This window comes from Chamaea fasciata, unplaced genomic scaffold (genome assembly GCF_029207755.1).
Source record: "Chamaea fasciata isolate MVZ Bird 193981 ecotype frontalis unplaced genomic scaffold, bChaFas1.0.hap1 SCAF_7, whole genome shotgun sequence".
NCBI lineage: Eukaryota > Metazoa > Chordata > Aves > Passeriformes > Sylviidae > Chamaea > Chamaea fasciata.
Genome location: NW_027094092.1, coordinates 24003158 through 24025156, shown reverse-complemented (window position 1 = coordinate 24025156; position 21999 = coordinate 24003158). Strand labels below are relative to the sequence as shown.

General features: G+C 42.5%; 1 protein-coding gene across 7 annotated transcripts; it reads left to right on the top strand.

The window, feature by feature from the left end:
- Positions 1-13: 13 nt before the first annotated feature.
- Positions 14-21105, top strand: ATG13 (autophagy related 13). Of its 7 annotated transcripts, none has more exons than XM_066187992.1 (19): positions 14-349; positions 3334-3409; positions 5748-5829; positions 6689-6769; positions 7403-7522; positions 8037-8083; positions 8659-8799; positions 9693-9733; positions 10272-10368; positions 10716-10814; positions 11539-11629; positions 13980-14078; positions 15213-15323; positions 16444-16577; positions 17772-17889; positions 18618-18695; positions 19000-19116; positions 19595-19723; positions 20929-21105. In XM_066187992.1, the coding sequence occupies exons 3-19, from the start codon at positions 5761-5763 to the stop codon at positions 21004-21006; spliced, it is 1650 nt and encodes a 549-aa protein (XP_066044089.1). In that variant the 5' UTR covers positions 14-349; positions 3334-3409; positions 5748-5760; the 3' UTR covers positions 21007-21105. The 7 variants fall into 7 exon arrangements, with proteins under 7 accessions (XP_066044089.1, XP_066044090.1, XP_066044091.1 ...); XM_066187993.1 differs by lacking the exon at positions 3334-3409 and adding an exon at positions 995-1113; XM_066187994.1 differs by lacking the exon at positions 3334-3409 and having other exon boundaries at positions 15240-15323.
- Positions 21106-21999: the final 894 nt, after the last annotated feature.

Genomic DNA, 21999 nt, shown 5'->3' with positions numbered 1-21999 from the left:
CAGCGGATGAAAACAAACAGCGGCGATGGCGACGGCGATGGCGGCGGCGCGGCGCTGCCCGCGGCTCTGAGGGCAGCGGCAGCCCCGGCCCGGCCCCCGGCACCGACCGCGCACCCCCGCCGGCGCTGACAATCGCGGCGAGACCCCCGGGCCGGGAACGAGGAGGAGGAGGGGCGCCGGCCGGAGCCCCGGGGCGGCTTCGGGGCTTGGAGGCGGCGGTCGCAGTTCCGGGGCCGCGGGGCTCTCCCCGTGCCCGGTCGGGGCGCGGAAGAGGCGCCGGGGCGCGGCGGCGGAGCGGGCCCAGCGCGGGATGAGCCGCCGCGCCGCCAGCACAGCCGGCCCCGCGCAGGTACCGCGGGCCCCCGCAGGGCAGGGCCGGGGGCTCCGCATCCTGCGGGGGCCCGACGAGGGGAGGGGGCCGCGACGGGCGTGTTCAGACTCTGGCTGCGGCTTCGCGTCTCCGTTTTACTTTTCTTCGCTGCTCGCGGGGGTCGGTTCCCGAGAGCCGTGTGTCGGCTGCGATTCGTTTTCCTAACGACTGGTGGCTGTCCGTGGAGCCTGGGAAAGATGTGGCCCGCTGGAATCTCAGCGAGTGGTCGTTTAAAATCAAAATGCTTCAGAGCCTGTTGGAAATAGTAGAATGTGGGACCCCACGCTCCGTTGTATAGTCTTCCTGTAACGTGCGAGCTTGCGGTATGCTGGGAAAGAGCAGAGGTTTACAGGTGGTCGTATCTTTTTTTCCTGGTGGAGGTGTGGCTCTTAGGGCACAGTCAGAGTAATTTCTGTGGATTCGATGCGAGCAGAGACACCTTCCATGTCAGTGAACAGATAGAAAAGGGACTCTTTGGACTAAGCCTACAAACTGCCTACTTACAGATCCGAAAAGCGGTGTGACTGGCGCATACCAAGGGGGAAAAACATGGCAAATTACTGCCTTAGCATAAAATTAGCTCGCTGTCCAAATAAAGTTTAGAGCATCTCCACATTATTGCAGGAGTGGCCTGACCTGGAGGACCCTTCCTTCTTGTGGCAAACAATAAGTCTTTCAGATGAGCCAGGCTGTCCATAGATGTCCAGAAGGATCGTACAGGATCACTTTATTTTGCTTAAATGGTATTGTATAATCTTAACATTTCTGAACATGTGTTCATACAATACTTGAGAGGTGGTGATTATGTTGGTGGTTATAGTACAGGGTATGTAGAAGCAGATTCTGGTTTAGTCTGTATACTTTGGCTTGACAAACAAATTGAGAGGATGGACCTTTGAACTGATACCATTTTTAGACCTTGGGGAAGTACAGAATGTAACTGCTGGTCAATAAGAATTACTTAATTTTGTTTCTAAGTCAGTGGAGCTGGCAGTGCTGGCTTTAGTAAGATATTTACTAAGCTGCAGAGTCATTTGTTGGTTATAAAGTGAATCTGTTTCCTGATCGGGAGAAAAAATTATCTTTTTATCAGTCAAAACCTGAGCATATAGTGAACTACAGGGCCTACTAGATCATACTGTTTATATTATGTGAAGCAGTTTTTCTGCTAGAATTTAATCTTCTCTTAAAAAAAATCCATAAACTTTAAAGAATGAGAGTGTCACACCTTAGAACTGTTTGCTACTTCTCCCTAGGTTTCTGACTAATCTACTAAGAAGGCAAAATGGAGATTAATTTTAAGTAATTGTAGGATACTGGAGTTTGACTTGTAGGCCCAGTCTTGAAACAGAGTACTGTGTTTATGAAGATCTTTTTATAGTTGCTTATTAGTGTGCTCAAAATACCTCCTTGCACTGAAGCTTCTTGTTCATTGAAGGGAGGATATGTTCTAGGCACTCTTAAAAGCTTCAAAAACTTTTGCTTGCTTCTTGTTTCCTGCATTTTCTGAGCTTCTCATAGGACATCCTTGGAGGTTGGATTTGGGTCCTGTATTAAAAAAGAAGTTCTGGTAGAGTCGTATGGGCGAGGAGCGCAGTTTGGGGGGCACAGTCAGGTAACTGGGAACAAACATCTGGAATGAGAGCTGTCCACAGCTCTTTACCTAAGCAACACCCACTCTGGTTTCTTCCCTCTTGTCTTTTCAATTTCACTCTGGGATAAGAGCCATGAGTAATTATTTTGCATTGATTGAATGTCTGGTTGAAAGGAAAGCAAGATAAGTTGTAGCAGCCATGGCTCAGAGGGGAGATGATGGAAGCAGCCTGTATGTGCTTTCCCCAGGAGCAATAATGCCTGGTGAACGTCAGGTGCTCCTGCTCCTTTCCTGTTCATGGTGGTGTCAGAGGTGTACTGCCTCAGTTGCCGTGTCTGGAGCACGCGGTGTAACGCCGGTGATCGCAGGTGTTCCCGTGCGCCTGCTGTGTGCCGGGTTACAGGTGTCTGCCGGCAGCGGGGCTGCTCTCGGCTGGGAGCGCCGAGCAGGGCTCGGAGCACGGCGTGCCGGTCGCTGTAGTTCCTCTGGGCTCTGCCGAGGCATTAAGGGGAGGGCTCTTGCAGTTCCTTGCATCATGCAAACAGCGCCATCACCTTACGCTGATGTGTCCTCCTCAGAGAGGGAGGGTATAAATAGCAGTAGAGCGTATAAGGCACGCCTAGATGTTAAACTGTTGGATAAAATCTGCCTGAACCTTGGGAGAAGGAATAAGGATTTAGTCAAGGGAGCCACCTGTGGCAGTTCTCCTTTGAACATCCTGTTTCTGATGTTTCTGTTCACAGTGAAGTGAAGACAAAGGCATATAAACAAAAGCAACAGTATAAAAATGGGTATTGCAGAAAGTGGGAGACAAAGCAAAAAGCCATACGGACAAGATGCTTGTTGCATCATGTGCTGGTGAATATATCAGTTTACTTAAGGGATTACCTGGTTGAGTGGAAATCAGTCATCTGTATTTTTCTAACCTAGACCAAAGGTCATTTCCTTCTAGTTTCCATTCAGTGTAAAATGGAGCAGTGTTTTCCTTGAGTTAAGCATAGGCCTGTACAGTAGCACTTAACAAGGAGCCCTGCTGGTATTGGAACCTGCAGAACATGAGAAGCTGATTGAGTTTGGTGGAGCTAAGTTTAAAGAATTTCCTTTCTGTTCAGGTCAGCAGTGGCAGCTAACCCGAGAGTACCAAAGAACTTCTGTAAATAAAAAGTTTGCTGTAATTCTAGCTCCATCTTAACTCTTACCAAGACTGATTCTAAAGATGAACACTCTCCTAAGCCTTAGAAGGTCTCACGCGATCACCAGAGGCCCTCCTACAGAAATGATGATGGTTGTCAGATGAGAGCCCTTAGACATTTCAGGAGCTGAGTTCCAAAGTCTCAGATTCCCCATGAAATTACTTATTCCTTTCCAGGAAACCTTGCCTGATACTTTCTGCTCTGCTTTGGGCTCTGGTGGGTCAACTGTTGCTGGCATTTGGAGCTTGGGAGGTAACAGTATGAATCTCCAAATTTTTCATGAATGTTACAGGTAGTTTCAGATCTTCCAGGAAGAATCCCAGTTCTCCTGCAGCAGGGCAGAACCATGAGGCTCTCCTTTTTGAACCCTCTGATGGCTGTTTCTCTCCTCTAGAGATATTTGGGTCATTAGAACTAGTTCCTGTACTGCACATAGAATCATGTTGATGATCATCTTTGTTTCCTTTTCTAACAGACCAGTGAGCCTAGCACCTTCTATTAGTTCCCAAGCATCTTGAAATAGTTGATATCAGAACTTTTTTCCAGCCTCAAAAGGCAAATGTGGGTGCTTTATTTGACAGCTCTCCCACAATATCAGGATGTATATACTTTCTTGCATCTTTCTGCAGGGGTCGCATACCACTTTTCACATTAAAAGCCAGTATGAATTTTTTTTTTTAGTATTTAAAGGTCAGCAGTCTCTTTGCTGAGAAAAACATAATTTTTAATGCAGTATTTTATTGTCTATATCAGCCAGGGTTGTCAAAGATTTCAGATCTCCTCGACCCTTACAGTGCTTTACTTAATTAAGTCAAAAGAATAATAACAAGTTGTTCTTGCCTGGGTTTTTGTTTGTTTGTTTGGGGCGGGTTGTGGTTTTCTTGTAGTGGTACATGTCTGTACTAAAGGGTTATTTTTTTTTAAATTTTGAGTGCTGCATCAAGCACTTTAAATGCTTTTTGCAGCCCCCACAGTGGAAAGGGTCTGTAATCTGTCTAGTGGAGGTAAATGCAGGGAAAGAAGGCATAACAGTTTTAATAAGGAGGTTAAAATATCCAAAGGATAATTTGATAATGCGTCTGATGTCGAATCACTTGTGTTGTTCTCAATTTAAATTATAATTTGTAATGAGAACACGACAGCTTAAGGAGATGTGGTATGAGTGAATGTAGCCTAGGAACTTTCAACCACATGTCCAGCTTTCTTTTTATAGTCATTCAGAAAGCAGCTCTGTTCTCTATAAAATGCTCTATAAATTGCAGTACTCTTATCTTGCAGCCCTTTTTGATTGATGCTCCTAAAGCATTAGGCCTTTGCTGTCATCAAGTGCGATATTTTAAATAGAAGCACTGCATGTGCGTGGTCATTAAAGATTCGGTGTTTTCTGTGTGAACAGGGTTAGTGGCCCTTGTGCCCTGCAAGCTTTAATTTGCATAACTAGCATACCTTGCTGTAAGTTCAGTCTTTGCTGAACATTTGAACACTGAGTACCACTGGCACAGCAGCTGCTCGTGCTCCCTGACCTCAGCTCGCTGGCGTTCCTGTGAGGAGCAGCACGTTCCATAAATACGGGATGTTTGACAAGCTGCTTCAGGCTGATTAGCTGCCTCAAAACTGCAACAGGGGTTAAGAGTGAATTAAGACTTTGAAGGCTTACGAGCAAAAACTACAATGAATGCTGCTAATTAAGGCGTTCCTCACCAATGGTCTCTGTATGATTATTAACTGACATGTGAAGAAACTGAGAGACAGCAGAATTGGGATTTATCCCAGGCCATGTGACACGATGGTGGCAGAAACAGGATTATTGCCTTGCCCTGCCCTGCTTCAGACGCTGTGCAAGTTCATTGTGTTCCTAGAAACAACTGTATGTTGAAAAAAAAAGGCAGTGTCGATGTGAAAGCTAAGTATTTATTATCAGAGCTTCCAAGACAAGTGAACAGAGGATTTTGGTCTATTTCTTGACAAAAATGTGTCTTTTCAGTTGGTTGTAGGTAAATTTTGTAGTTGTATAGTTTTACTGCAAGTACTGTTTGTTGAAAGTAAAGAAACAGTGTAGCCTGTTCCAGCAGCGGTTTATTATATAGATTTCTGCTGAAATACCACTGAAATAGTGTTTAAGAATTTCAGGCTCAAGGAAACAATTTGGCTTGCTTTTGACCAGTGCTGATAGCTGAAGATACATTCTTTTTGAAGCAGAGACCTCCATAACTGATGTTTAGCATGACATAGAATGCAGTCACTTTGCTGTTGGGGTGTTCCAGGTTTGTTTTGTTTTTGTTGTTGTTATTTGTTTGTTTTGCTTTTTTAATTTAAGCTAGCAAAATTGTAGAACTTGTACTGAGTTCTAATTGTGAGACTTCTTTGTTTTTTAAATTTCTTTTATCTTTGCACTGACTAGATAAACTATCAACGTGCATTTATACCTCACACTCACATCCCAAAGATTTTAGCATGTTTGAATTTTGACAGGTAGAAGGCTTTGGTGCTTATCATTTCTTAAGAGGTGGCCTCTAATGGCAAAAATATTTTGAAATCTAATCAGAAAGCTGGAGGAAGACTTCATTCCCAGACCTTTGCTATATTTCAGATTGCCGTATGCAATGGACACTGATCTCAGTTCCCAGGACAGGAAGGACCTGGACAAGTTCATCAAATTTTTTGCTTTAAAGGTAATTTTTCTCCTTTGGACAAATCCCTCTTCTTCCTTGTTTAAAAAAACCCAAAAAACAAACAATGTGCTTGGTGTGGCTAGAGTAACAAGATTGAGGTTTGGGTTTGTTGTTTTTTTGTTTTGTTTTGTTTTGCTGAAGAACAAAGCAAGAAAAGCTGATGTCAAATTTAGGAGATTCCTGAGAGCAATTAGAAAGACATCTTTTCCCCTTTTTTCTACCCTCAAATCCTCTTCCATCCTCCAGAAGCATCCTGCTTTAGAATCATTTGTAGGCCCTGCACACCTCTGTCAACTTTGGGTTTCTAGCAGCATGTCTAACCACCCAACTGTTGGGTAGTTTATTCTGCTGGACCCCACTGTTTCAGCCTATCTAAATTTTTATATTGCATCCAAACCCAATAATAGCAGAATGTTCTTTGGAGTGATGTTGGTATGTAATTATAAAATTTGGCCTCACTTCATGCATAGGTGCAAACAGATAATCTGACAATGGCTTTGGTATAAATGTACAGATTCATTTGACTTTAGTTTAGTTGTCCAGGCTTGGAATATTTTTGTAAATTTTTCTGAATTTTCTATTGAAAACTGCAAATCTTGATTGCAAAATTGACTTAGTCTCTTAATGTTGTTACAGAGAAAGGTCAGCCTAAAATTATTTTCTTTCTGAAATACATTTGTCTGTTAAATGTAATAATTTAAATTGATTAGAACTGATGATCACTGCAGCAAACTCTACTTCTCTACATCCTGGTCAGCTCTTCCATTTTTTTCACTTGGAGCTTGTGTAGCTCAGGCTCGGAACTGAGGGCTGTGCTAAGCCCAGAACATTACTATGTATCCTTTTCTTTCTATTCCAGACAGTGCAAGTAATTGTCCAGGCCCGACTTGGAGAGAAAATCTGTACTCGCTCATCATCCTCCCCAACAGGTTCTGACTGGGTAAGGTCATATTTTTTAAAGCAACTGCCTAACTCTGTGTGTGTGCTGAGAACAGCACGTGATTGTTACAGTCTGGTGCAGACAATAATAATTATGCACAGGATAGGTGCTATATTTAGTTATATTCACTGGTGGTGTTGCAGGGGGGCATTGGTGGTTGTTCACGGGCAACAGATCACTCTGGACTCTTAGAGGCTGATGAGGGTAGGAGAAATGATGCCTCTCAGCAACTCCTGCCAGCTAAGGCACATTTCTAAGATCTTCTTGGGGGTGGGGTGATGAGTTCTTATCTGTCAGAAGTTTGCTACTCTGCAAATCAGGACTGTTTAATAATGAGCTTTATTAAAATTGAAAAGACTCAAGATACTCTGTGGGTGAAGATAAGACTGAAATGAGGGAAAAGGGGCAATTTTTTTATAGCAGGATCAAGAAAAACGTTTGAATTAGCAGACAAGGGAATCTTTGTAAATATGAAAAGCTTGAACCCAGCTGGGGATTTTCTGTTTCATAAATATTTCAGTGGACACTGACCTAGTATATTATATATGGGTCTGTGAGCCTGTCTGAAATGTACCATCAGGCAGTTTTTCAAAGAAATAAAAAAAAATTGGAACCTTCTCTTCGATTCTGCAGTTCAATTTGGCAATCAAAGACATACCAGAGGTTACTCATGAAGCAAAGAAAGCCCTGGCAGGACAGCTGCCCGCTGTTGGACGGTCTATGTGTGTGGAGATTTCTCTCAAAACCTCTGAGGTGAGAACTGAATCAAAACAGATGCCCTTTTTTTTTTGTTTGTGGGCTTTTTTTGCCTGAATCTTCAGTCAACTACTGGAGCTCCTGCCCTTTAATCCAAGACAATGTGATAATATCTAAATGTTATTAAGTAAGGTGATATGCTAATGAAAAAAGAAATGTTTCATAGAAGCAATTCACTGCAAAAATCTGAGGCCAAACACACAAATGACACAGCAGCAAAATCTAAATTTTTAAAGAAACTAATTTTAAGAATATTAAATTCTTAAATTGTTAAATTTTAAGAAACTAATTTCTTAGACCATGAAGAACTTAGGCATTCTGAGGAAGGTATTCCCTCAGGTAATATAATTGTGCAGAGATGCTTCCAGTGCACCTTTTTCTATCACTGCATCACAATAAAGTGGGAGCCAGGAGACAAATCACTGAGAGGTGTGGCCATTGCTGATCTCTAATGAGATTTGAAGAGGTCTGTGTTCTGAAATGAGCCTTTGCCATCTTTTCTCTGATCCAGGGGGACTCCATGGAGCTGGAAATTTGGTGTCTAGAAATGAATGAAAAGTAAGTGCATTCTTCACACGTTCTTTGTGTTTGTAGTTTTTAGCCTATGAAATGGATTAAAATTGTGGTTAATCCATGGTGATCAGTGAGCACGTACTGGCTGTGTGGCCAGGGGCACTTCCAAGGGAACTCCCCTCTTTGTCTAGGGCAGCAGTCAAACTGTTTTAACACCCGTGTCAAGAAAGTAAACCAGTAATTGAATTCCTTCTTCATTCTTCCATTACAACTAGTAGGCTTCCTCAGATACAAGAATTCATAGTCTCAGTAATGACAAATGTTTTTAATGTTGAAAAGATGTCTCTGTTTAGTAGAAGCCTGCATGGCATTTTTCAGCAATTTCTTCTACAGCAGGTGACTAGATTGAAGCAGGACTCTTAGCTGGTTGGTCAGTACAGGTAGCCACACTGGACCCTTATTTATCATTTTGGCAATAAAATTGAACAACTGGCCCAGACTAATTTTTATTTAAAATAAAATAAACAAAAGCAACTGCAAACCAAAAGAAACAAAAACCCCAAACTCAGGCAACTTAGTTGTGGACAAAAGACTAATTTTTTTTTCTTTGTGTTCTCTAGGTGTGACAAAGAAATCAAAGTTTCATACACTGTATACAACAGGCTGTCTCTACTGCTGAAGTCTTTGCTTGCTATAACCAGAGTTACTCCAGCCTACAGACTCTCAAGGAAACAAGGCCATGAATATGTAATATTGTACAGGTAAAGCAGAAATTCCCCATTTGAAATGCAAACAGCGGAGACTCTAGACTTGCACAGTGTAGCTGTAAATGTAGTTAAAAATGGATGAGTAATAATAAAATCAAATTATTTGCATAGAACTACTACTGATCAGTGACAGAAAAAAAACTTTGGTCTATGTGTCACCTTATAGCCTTCACTTGAGCCACTGAAAGAAAAGCTAAGCAGAGGGTGTGAAGTGTTTGCCTACCATGTTAGGAAGAGTATAAAAAAAATTCTATATGCAGTCCCTGTTTAAATTGCTTACTAGCATCCAATTGTTCGATGTCTGGCCTGCGTTCGATAAACAGTTGTCTTCCTGTTTCTGGCTGTGAGAAAAGTCTTTGACATGTTTGCATAGCTAATTTATATAATTGTAAATCTCAGGTTTGTTATCATTTGCACAGTTGGGAACTCAGAAAGAAATTCCAGCCATTTTCGAATTTTTGCCTCCGTTGCCGTTTTGGCCTGTACTTAAGAACAGGTCTCTTTACAGCACAGTTAATCTTTTATGTTGTGTGATGAGCATCAGCTTTTAGACTCAGACCTATCTGTGAAGTTTGTATCACTTCACATTTTTGCTCTGAACTGTAGACTTAACCACAGAGGCTTAAAAAACTTAAAGAGAAATTTCTGATTGGACTACCATTTTCTTTCTCCTTTTTTTACATGACCTGTTCTTCTTCTGAAGCAGCTGTAAGGTTTTTTTGAGATGGGCATTCCAGCCATTTATTTTGTTTTGTTTTTTTTTTTTCCCTGAAGAGGGAAAAAAAAATCCCAGATTTTCAACTCCCAAAATTAAATAAGAAACAAGGATATATATAGCATTATGTCCCAACTGAATCTAACAGCTTTTCTTTTTCCTTTTCCTTCAGGATATATTTTGGTGAAGTCCAGCTGAGTGGCTTGGGAGAAGGTATGATTAGACAACGCACAAAAAAGAGCAGAATTATGTTTCATTCTGACTATCTTTTGGTTATTATTCCCAAGTACCATAGGGAAAATTAGTGTGAGGCTTACATATACTTTTTGTCTGGATCTGCCAGTGCAGCCTCGTCTCACAAGGTGACAGGTATAATGGTGGTACTTGGACAAAGTCTCAGGTGATTGGCATTTTGACTCTAGTGATACAGAACTGAAATAAGAATATGGAGTTATGTTGATAAAGGGGCAGGACTGGTAAAGGAGGTCATGATCTGCTGAGGATCAAGAAGCACTTCAGAGCAATATTTTAGACCAAGAAGCCAGGAAGCAACATCAGAAGTCTTGCAGGTGAAGCCTACCAGCAAGGCAACCTAGTGCTGATGTTTTGTTATGAGTTCTATGTGTGTTGTTGGAGTTGAGATTGCAAGAGATAATAGAAACACTACTGAAATAAGATAATGTAATCTCAGAATAAAAAAGTATGATTATAAATGATCAGTGAAACTGATAATTATTCCTTTACTTTACAGGTTTCCAGACAGTCCGTGTTGGGACAGTGGGTACCCCAGTGGGCACCATCACTTTGTCTTGTGCCTACAGAATCAACCTTGCTTTCATGTCAACCAGGTGAGAAACTGTGATCATGCAAGAAACTGCCTTACAATAATTTACTGTTAAACCCCTCATATTCTGAGCCTCCAAATCTTTCCCTTCTGCTTATTCTTTCCTGCTGAGATTCTCTTTCAGAAAGAACGCTCTCTCTCACGCTTATGCCTTGCAGCAAGGGGAGTATTTGGGTAGCCCTGAGCCAGGCTCTAGAACTCCAAATTGTTGATGCATGTCTGGAATCACAGGCCTAAATTATAAAGATGCTCTGGTCCCATTGATAGACGCAAAGGTTTTCTGTGAGGGCACCAGGAACTGGGAAGAGTAGAGAGAAGAAGCCAATAACACCATTGCTTGTTGCCTTGCAGGCAGTTTGAGAGGACCCCTCCTATCATGGGGATTATAATTGATCACTTTGTGGACCGTCCCTATCCCAGCTCTTCACCCATGCATCCCTGCAATTACAGGTGAGGAAATACTGAGTTGAAGTCATGGGCCATGGTAAAGGCATCCATTATGCCCAAATACAGAGCCTTTTCCACTATTTGTTGACAGCATGGGAAGGGACATTGGAGAATTAGTCATACTGGCACAGTTAAACATGTGATGAAGGGTGACATTTTTCTCCTCACATTGAGGTGACTGAGTGCAGCAAGTCCCAGTGTTTTCCCAAATTCTTCACAGAAGCACCTGGACACAAAGGATGTTTAATCTTGGCTGCCTTCAGGAATTTGGAAGTGTAATGGTTAATCCTGATGCAGAACTGTGTGTCTAGATGCATGCATCCCTGGATATTTCCACTGGGGGAAGATCACTTTAATTTCTCTTTGGAGATGAGAGGTTTATCTTCTCTGAAATGAATGTGAGGGCATTCAGATTGGGACCAGTGGTGGTGTTTGACAATGTGTAAACACCAAAGCCAGTAGCACTAGCTGGTATAACAAAAGCATTAGTTAGAAACACCTCTGTTACTTTATGTGGAGTAGAAGAGAAACACGGAAGGAAAACTGACGTTTTCCCCCTTTGTTTTCCTCAGTTCTGGCAAGTAGATGAGAGCCCTTCATAATTCTCCTTTCAACGACACCCAAATACTCTCAACCTCCCTGCAGTGTTTGTCCCAGTGTGTTTTACTATTTGTTTGTTTTAAGGAATGTTTCCGGTTAGAAAACTTGTCTTTTCTTGCTGCTTTAGAGCTGGTGAGGACAATGGTGCAGTATACCCCTCAGTAGAAGATTCCCAAGAAGTGTGTACCACATCTTTTTCCACCTCTCCTCCATCTCAGGTAAGAGAGACCAAGTTCTTTTTACTTCTAGATAGAACAGTTGCTGTAAGAATAGTTTGCATATTCCTACATCAGCTATTGTGCAAACAGAAAGCTTCCTGCTGCTAATGAAAATTTAATCTGTGGGTTCTTGAGTAAAATCTACTGGAATTAGATACTAATGTCAACAAAATTCCAGGGGTCTGGAAAGACTGAATTACTGAGAAGGATTAAAAGAGCCTACTTCTGTAGCTGGGTTGAGGTGTGCTTGAAGAGCATGTGTGAAGAAGCAGTGTACTTAGACATTTTACATACCAATACTGCAAGAGGAGGAATCCAAGACATTGATGCCAGGCAGCCTAAGCAGGAGTAACAGACTGACATTGAGAAAGAAACACTGAAATACCAGGAAAATGCTGGAGAAAGACAGAAAAAAGAAAAAAACTGTATTTGTTGGACCATCTAAAAGTAGTTGGAGCAGCAGGAATAAGTATTGGCAAAAAAATTGCCCATGCAAATTTCATTTAAGTTTCAAATTTGAAATGAATAGATAATGGTTTCCTTTTGAATATAAAAACCCAGAAACTCACAAGTTCTTTTACTGTCTTGTGTATCTGACCGCACAGTTCTGTATTTTGAAGACTTGGCCAGAGCTGCAGTTGTCCTATCACTTTAAATATTCAGGGATTGCCCTGCCTTGTCCAGCCAAGAAGCAGATGGCTCTACTGACCTTTAAAGACAATCTAAAGACTCTAAATCTCTTTCACTGTCAATGTGAAAACATGGAATGAAGTATAATTGTAATGCTGTTCCAAACTGAAAGAGTTTGCTATGGGTCTTTCTGCTGCTTTAGAGGAATTAATATGCCTGGTTTAGCAGAATGTATTCTGCTGTATGAATGAGCTAGAAATGAGATTCTCTTAAGGAGGCATTTTTGTGCCAAAGTGATTTCAGGTGACCAGGCATCAAGCAATGTTGAACTAATTAGCCAGCACTCGCAGTAAGTCTAATAGAATAAAGCTTTTCTTATTCTGCAATACACAGTTCAGGAAATGAGTTTGTGGCTGAATTGTGTCCTGTGTTTTCCTAAAGTGGGGTAAATACAAAAGATTTCATAAGGAAATTTCCAGTGGCTTGCTTGTGCCAGTGTTACTTAACAATAGTGGTGTATGTAATTACATTGAAGTTGACATTTCCCCGGGGTCATGAAGCTTTACTGTCATTGAGGGGGAAAAGCTTTATGAAACCACTTGAACCTTGAGGATTCACATTAAGTATGAGCCTACGTTCTTGCTTTTTCTGTGGCTCATAGTTGCCATATGCTGTGCCCTTATTTGTAAAGCAACTGCCAGTCTTTGTTACCACAGTTAGAATTGTAAGGCTGCCTTGGCAGAGTGGACTTTGAATTAAAAGGGAAAGGAGAAGTTAATTTTTTTTTCTCCAGCTTTCTATATGTCCTGTCCAGGTTAATGACTAGGAAAGTACTAGGAACTGTGTGATTTTGTGGGCAAATTGTGTGAATCTTTACCTGCCTTCTCAGTAAAAGTGAGGCCTAACCTGTGTGATACAAAGAAACAGTTGTTACCTTCTCTTTGAGCTCTGTGTATGTGTGTTGTGAAGCTGCCCAAAATTCAGGAGAGTCTGGCCATGAGTAATACCCAGAAATGAAGCTGAAGCTTTCCTCAAAGTGAAAACCATTGGTAGGAAAATGACTGGGAGGAGGTGTGGGACTGAACCAGGTTTGGATTGCCCTTTCTGCATTAGCACCCTTTGAGAGACTGTTTATTTCTGGAGTTTTGCTCCTGTTGATGGAGTTCCTGCTCCACATCAGTGTGTGTTTGAATTGCACTGTAGTCTGGGTCCCCTTTATTCTAAGGTTGCAGCATGGACCTGCCAAGATAGGATCCCTCAGAAAGCTGGAGGATGGGGAGTATGGATGGATGGAGAGTGCTGAAATACAAGCAATTTGTAAATTAAAAAAAAAATAAAATAAACAAGTACTTGACTTTTTCTGGCATCTGCTCAGCCTTCTCCTTGCAAATTGGCTGGTTCCAGTTATAATTAACTGTGGAACAGAGTCTCTGGCAGTTACTTTCTATCAGGGTAGACTGGAGTCTAAAATATTACCTGTGTTCAATGGTTCACTCAGATTAAAAAACAGTCAATTCTTTACAAAATGAATGTGCTTCTGGCAATACTGAAACTTCTGCTCTCTGTGTAGGTGTGGCTGCTGCAGCCAAAACCTCTTCACTAGCATTCAGTTCATCCAACTCTTCATAATTCCTCTCTGAAGTCCTTCTCTCTCTCTTTCTCTCTCCCCCCTCACTCTCTCTTTTCCTTGTTTCCTCTGTTTGTCTGCGTCTGTGCACAGTGTGTTTTTACTGTCACAAAGGCACATTTTCAGACCCCTCCTCCTGTGGTGACGGACACCTTGAAGGTCCCAGTGATGGGACTGGCCTTTTCACATCAAGTGAGTTGTCAATAGAATATGCTTTACATGGCCAGAAGATGAGCTCTGGCATGACAAAACCAATACCAGAAAATACAAATTTGACAATGTGGAGTGTTTGTTGTGCATGGGAAAGACTGGTGGACCCACAATGAGCCAGGCACTTCACTGAGACTGGCTTCTGAAATGCCTTTGCAGATGAAGGTCTCCCAAAGACAGGACAAGCACCCCTAAAAACACAATAGCCGTCAAGGATTGCTAGTGAAAGACACAAGTAGTACGGCACAATTCTGAGTGTTTTCTGTTAACAGCCAATGTCCCTAGAACCTGTACAGTCATTAGAGCTCCACTCAGCTTAACTAGCCTCATGTGAATGAAAGTGCTCTTCCTCATTTTGATCCCTGTAAAGGACATCAGCTTTGGTACTGCTGGAGCTCACGCTGAGCTCTGGAACAAATGTTCCTCTTGAGGTCAGGTGAGTCAAAACAGGGAAGTTTCATCTAACATGACTGAGTAGATTTCTACCTGGGATGTATAAGGAATTTCTCCTGGGTTTCACTGCTCCCAACACTTAATTCCTAAAGCAATCTCACAAGGGTTAGCTTCCCAGTTCTCTTTACCTGGCACATTTATGGAACCATATATTCTTTCACTGAAGCTATTGAACAGGTCTGGAAGATCAGCTGTTTTAATTTGCAATGGGAGTAGGTTCAAACAGTTGATAATGAAGTTGTTTGGGAATGAAAAAATATCAAAATTAGCTCTTTAATAAGTTGATGATGACATTCCTGCATCTGGCCAGTGTCAACCCACTACACCAGTATCTGAAATAGTAAAGCAGTGCTTCCCTGAGACTGGATGTCAGTCATACCTTGCATAGCCTCCTCCTACATGTGTAGGAAGCCAATCTTGTTTTCCGGTCAAGGCTCAGACTTAGTCCCCTGGACAACTGTCGAGTAGTCCTCATAGCAATAGGAATTTTTTAGAACAATAACCTACCTTATTGATTCCAGTGAAAACCTAGCATCCTTCTGCCAGCCTGAAATGCTGTGCCTCTGACTTCTCCTGTTCCTTCTTCAGTGACTGTTCAGGCTATGGGGCATTCCCTTTCCTCTCTCCTCTCCCTTTGCCCTTGTTTTTTCTCTTCTTTCTTAGCTTTCCAGCTCTCGTCTTTCCTATCAGCCTGCTGCCCTGGGAGTTGGATCAGCTGACATGGGGTATCCTGTACTCTTTGCTGGTGGCTTGAATGCTGCACACCCTCACCAGGTACTTGTAGAGAATAGAACCAGAGTGGCTGGTATTGCAGCCACTTGTGTCGCTTGTAGACCCGAGAGAGGCATTGAAAGTAGTGCATGCATTGGTGTCCTGTCTGTCAGGAATGGAAAGAATGTAAAGTAAATACAGAGAAAGCACAAATACCACAGGAGTTGGGAATTGGCTTCTCTGCATCCCTGACTTTACTGGGGTACGGGCTCATGTGGAAAAACTATGCCAGGAGAGCAGGCACCAGACCTGTTTGCCTGCACCTGCTTGTCACTGATTCCAAACGTTGCCTGTCTTACAGAGCTGCTGCCCCTGTAGCTGTGCAAGCAAAGTTCTGTAGGCTAGACATAGGATACACTGACAGTTCATATTGACATAAGTTATATTGGTTCATCAGACAAATAAGCCAAGTTGACAGAAGTCTTTTTCTGCTTGTGATATTGATGTTACACCAGTTTTGCTGACACAATATTAATAAAATAATTTCAGTTGGAATGGTCCTACAGTGAGCATCTAATCCACCTGCCTGGACCAGTTCAGGACTGGCCAGGTTAAAGCCTGGTACTAAGACAATTGTCCAGATGCCTCTTAAAAACTGACAGCTTGGGGCACTGACCACCTCTCTAGTAAGAGGACACTGTTCCAGTTTTTGACCACCCTCTTGGCAAAGAAATGCTTCCTAATGTCCAGTCTAAGCCTCCCCTGGTGCAGCTTCAAACTGCTCCCATACATCCTATCACTGGATCCCAGGGAGAAGATATCAGCATCTCCTTCTCCACTTCCCCTTCTCTTGAGGCTGTAGGGAGCCATGGGGTTGTAGCAAGAGGATGTAAGTTTTCTTTCCTCCATTCCTACCCATGAAGCAGAGGACTTACAGCCAGAGAACTCTGCAGTGTAAAACAGGCCTGAAGTGGAGAGGAGTAGAATAGAAAGGGAGTAAAAAATGAGTTTGTATTGTGATAATCCAATCCTACATCTGTCTGAGGCTAATAGGGGCTAAAGCCCAGTCATATACCAAAACCCCCACAACTTATGTCCAGGGTGATGAAATTTGCTTTGTATTGCACCATTGTGTTGGTTTGATTTTGAGATCTCTAAACTTGACTGTTCCTTTCTATCTCAGTTGATTGGTCCAGGCAAAGAAGGGGGAGTTCCCCCAGTTCCTAGCCAGCCAGCACACGGCACTCAAGCTGACCAAGAGAGGATGTGCACCCCACTGGATGGAGTCCATTACTCAGCAGCTACTCCTTCTAGCAGGTAGGTTGGTTTTAAATGATCCACCACTTTTGCTAACCCATTTATAAGCCTACTAAGAGAAAACTTTTTGTTTCCCCTTTTAATCTATTGTTTGTAGCATAACTATCATCTTTCCATCCCTCAGATCAACTTACAGCTTTCTCTGATTGTGGCTTTTTCAGCCTTTCTCCAAACAATGATCTTACCCATCTATTTAAACATCCTAGTCCATGTAATATCCTTCTTCTATGTAATGTATCTTCTATGTCAACTTTATTATCAATTTTATAATCTTTTTCAATCTTTCTGCTGATATTGCTGATTGTAAAACAAGATGCAGTAAGTTCACAAACGAGTCTTAAATTCTCTAGAGACTTCATGTGTGTTGTTACCAAAGCCAGTTGTAGTTACCAAAGATCTGTTCACCATTTTAGTAAGAAACTTCAGGCACAAAGTTACTTAAAAGGAAACAATGCAACCTCAAACTGTCCTAAATCAACTCCCTCACAGCTAATTAAATCCTTCTGGTTTTTTGATCACCATATCTATTTCTTGAGAAATCTCTCTTGGAGTCACATAGTTGTGAGACAGAGTTTTGCTCCGGGGAAACCAAAACTCAGTTGCACTAGCACTTTCTTGGACATACTATCTAGGTAATCCTTGTTTCATGGGACAAAAGTACTGTTTTGTTCTAAAGTTCTGAAAACCTGTGGTAGGAAAAAAAAAATCAAAACAAATAGGTCATGGAAGTACCTAATAGTCATGGAGTGAATTAATCATACTGGGAGTGGCTGTTGTGATGTACCAGACTGCTGCAGTTGTAAACTGAGTGACAGATATAATTGTGGTTCTTGCCCTCACCTCCTGAGAGATCTGTGACTGCTGTGTCACTGAAAAAATAGTAGTGAGGAGCAGGAATTGCTGTGAACGCACACAAGTTAAAAGTCCATTTCCCAGAAGAAAAGCCTATTTCAGCAACTTCACATTCAACTAAACAGTTTTTGTCCAGCCTTAAACAAAAATTTGATTCTACAAGTGTCCATTTTCCTTTTGTGCTCCTGACTGAGGAGGAAGGTATGGTACAAGGACAGATTTCTGTTGTCCTTATTCCAATACTAGGAGTAAACCAAGAAAAAGGAAGGAGTCTCATAAAGAATGTTATTTATCTACCCTGTTTGTGTTAGGTGGCACTAATTATGTATTTTCCTCCTGCAGTGAGGACACAGAAACAGTATCCAACAGCAGTGAAGGAAAGTGTGGCTCCCCACATGACCTTTTGGAGACCATCTTTATCCGGAAGGTGGGAGCTTTTGTCAACAAACCCATTAACCAGGTAATGAGCAGTAGATCTTCTCAGAGAGCACCATAATACCCTTCTTTTCCCATCTGTTCATACACAGAGGAGCAAAAAGCACCCCAGTGCCAGGGCAACCTCAGAGACTGAGAGTGCATATTTCTGCCTGCTGCATTTCCCTACAAGGTTTTGCCAAGACGTATTTTGGTTTTCATAAAACCCTTTTGGGATGTTGTAGCCATTGAATTTGCTCCACTTTGCCAACATCCTATTTGAGAATAGACGACTTCATACTCCACTTGGGTCTCACAATGATCTGCCACTACCACAGGTCCATAAACGAGGAAAGCTGGTAGCAAGCCTCCCTTCCTTGAAGGAGCATGAAGTAGACCAGTTCACCACTAGAAGCAAGCATTTAACTTCAGCTAGGGCAGCCTAGAGATCTGCTTAGTTCCTAGGGCTGCAGTTCTAGGCCTCTTGGATCAAGGAAGGAGAATTGTTTCAATTTGTAGCAGTTCATTAATCCTTGCCTATATTATCCAAGATATTTATAGAAGCAATCCCACCTCAAGGTATGTATCTGCATTAGGTCAACTGAGTATCATCTCTGGATTTCATGCCTTTTAAATGAGGTTGTCAGCCTCCTGCCTCGCTGCTGACATGATTTGGGGCCGTTTTTAGCTGGCCTGACAAAGACGTTCAATATCCTTTTCTGTGCTGGGTAAGCAGAGCATCTTAGTGAAATTCTGTTTGCTAAATCTCCTCAGGTGACCATGGCCAACTTAGACATTCCTTTTGCCATGTTTGCTCCCAAGAATGTTGAGCTGGAAGATAACGACCCCATGGTAAGACTCTTCCAGAGGTATATGTGCCTTCTCAGCATCCCTTATGCAAACATCCATGCTATTCTCTGCCTTGAATACGCTTTGGTTTTGGAGAAAATAACTAGTTATTCAGATTTGTTTGGTTTCAAGAAATCTCCCGTGTTGAATCTTGGTCTATAGAGACATGCAAATAACAGCATGTGTTTGCTGCCCCTGCTCTAGTTAATGTTTATTGTCCAACCTCCTAACCACCCCCACACTGCCAAAGCACACAGACAGACATGACTGCAAGATCACTGCTCACCATCTTTGATTTCTTGGGCAGGTCAATCCTCCTGCATCCCCAGAAACGGAATCTCCTCTACAAGGCAGCTTACACTCGGAGGGCTCCAGTGGCAGCAGCACAGGGAACACCCATGATGACTTTGTTATGATCGACTTTGTAAGTGCCCTCATCAGAGCTCTTACACAACACCTGCACCTTAGGTGGGCTTCATGTGCTGGTGTGATAGCAAGTGATGTCAGAGCAGTTCTCAGTGGGAGTGGAAAAGACACATCACTCACAGTTCCACACTAGGGCATGACAGTCCCAGAACTCCAAAGACACCGGTACCAGGAGTCAACAGTTACAAATTAAATACCATTTCAGTTCTCTACTAACATCTGGGCTTGGCATCCTCTCTCTTAGCACCTAGAGGAGCCAGATTCCAAAGAAATGTTCTCTTCCAATTGCTCAAGTGATATTGTGATATCAAGTGATACTGGCTGTTCTTCAGTTATTTAATATGCATTATTGCAGCAACAGTTGTAATGCCAAGATGTTTACTAATAGCAGTAAACATCTAAATGACTTTACCTGAGATTATAACAAAAGGGAAGCCAATGTCTCTGGGAATTAACAGCAGTGTCTTTAATTCTAGAAACCAGCATTTTCAAAAGATGACATTCTTCCAATGGACCTGGGGACATTTTACCGTGAATTTCAGAACCCCCCTCAACTTAGCAGCCTCTCCATTGACATTGGAGCACAGTCCATGGCAGAGGATTTGGTATGGAACCCTGAAATCTCTGTGGGAATCATATGTCCTTTATAATGCTCTCCCTGTTCCTAGTTTGAGAAAAGTATCTTCATAGAATTGTAGGATAGTTTGGGTTGGAAGGAACCTTTCAAGGTCATCTAGTTCAACCCCTCTGCAATGAGCAGGGACATCTTCAACTAAATCAGGTTGCTCAGCCCCATCTAACCTGGCCTATATTATTTCCATGGATGGGGCATCCACCACCTCTCTGGGAAGCCTGTTACAGTTTTTCACCAGCTTCATAAAAATTTCTGTCTTTTATCTAGTGTTAATCTACTCTCTTTCAATTAAAAACCATTGCCCCTTGTCCTATCACAACAGCCCCTGCTAAAAAGTATATTCCCATTTTTCTAAAAGGTCTCATTTTAGTCCTGAAAAGCCACAATCAGATCTTCTCATCTCCGGGCTGAATGACCCCAAGTCTCTCAGCCTGTCTTAATAGGAGAGGTGCTCCAGCCCTCTGATCATTTTTGTGGCACTCCTCTGGACCCACTCTAACCAGCCCCATGTCTTTCCTATACTTTTCAGAAAAGAGACCCTGCCCAAAGGGATGATCCGTCACTAATATATTCAAAATAAATGCAGACTTGTCTGTGGCACACCTGAGCCTCTGAAACTGGTGTGTTTGTCTTGAAGCTGAAGGCTGCTGCAGCATGCTTGCTCTGGTTGTCATTGAAACCCCCCAAGCTAATCCTGCCTCTGGGGTGTCTCACTTGTTGGCAAATCGGGCCTGACTGTGCAGCCTGAGCAGAGTTGGAGTTTTGGTGTGGCTGGTGAAAATCATGTCTGGATGAATGCTCTATTAGGCTCTCTGGCATTGTACCATGCTCTGGAGAAAAAATGAGAAACAGAGTCCGAGAGCAGCAAGTGACTTGATGAAGGCAGTGATGATGTGAGTGGGTTATCGTGCTGCAGCTGGTGGGGATTGCACAAGGTGAGGCCCTAGTGCACCTTCTGTTCCTGCAGAACAAACAGACTCTGGGCAGAGTGCCCTTCTCAGGGCCACTTGCTGGATGCTGCCAGAGGGCTCCTGGTTTTGTGCACGTAAAAAGGTGAGCCCGGAGCACTGGCAAGGGATTGCATGACTCAGAAACTTTTTTTTTTTTTCCTAGTGTGTTTAAAATTTCCTTCTATCTGCTGTGAATGAGCCCTGATCCACACCTTTTCTCTTCCAGGACTCGTTACCAGAGAAGCTGGCAGTCCACGAGAAAAACGTCAAAGAATTTGATGCTTTTGTGGAAACCTTACAGTGAAGCTGTTTCTCAGTTCCATTGCAGTAATTCCTTCTCAAGGCATCCTGGAGATGACATCAACAAATATCTCTATCGCCCCTGCTCTGCCTTTTGTTCACATTGACTAGTTCCTTCCATCAAGTGAGCTTTCTTTTCTCTCTTCAATGACAGATACTGCTCATCTGCTGATTCTCCTCAACTTTTCCACCACATAGTTCTGGACCGCTTTTCCTGCTCACAGTCAGTTTTAAGACTTCAGTAGGGAGACAGGAAGTCAAACTCCAGTGTATGAAACCTTACTTTCTCCTCAGTTTGTGTTCTGTATGGAGGGGCTTTGTGGAAAGTTGCCATATGCTTCCTCCAAGGGTCCTATGGTGTAAGTTCCCTATGTAGAGCTTCTTGCTAACAGACTTTTTCCTACATTCTCTGATCCTGTTAGAACATAGAAAGCTTTGGTTTATTTCCGGGATCTGTGAGTTCAGCAAATTCAACTGTTCGAAGTCCAGGACATCCATTCCACAGAACTGGGCATTTCATCCTGACTTCAGAGTGCGTGCTTGGAGCCCAGGGAGACACATCAGCTTTGGGACCTGCATAATACAAGTTACCTTTGTTTTCCTGCTTCTAAGGAACTGGGTCTCTGCACAGTGATTTTGTGCAAGGCCCTCTGTTAGGTGGCTGATAAGCAGGAGTGAAACTACAGGAATGCTTTCCACATTTCCTTCCCGAGTGCACTGCCACTCGGCCATGCTGAGTTTAACAGTGTTGACTGTTGGCAAGCCTGCACGTTGCAGCTGTGATGATGCTGAATTCATAGTCTCTGCTTCTGAAACATAACTGTAAATACTAGGAATCCTATTTCTTTAGGGTTATGTAACTAGGAGTCTTAGTCCAAGATTTTTTTCCTCTAATACTTGCAAGCCTTCCTGCTTTATGGTTAATAGATGATCTTAAGAATTAAAAAATATTTATTGCTTTTAAAGAAACCTATATTTAAAAGATGTTCTGTTTTCA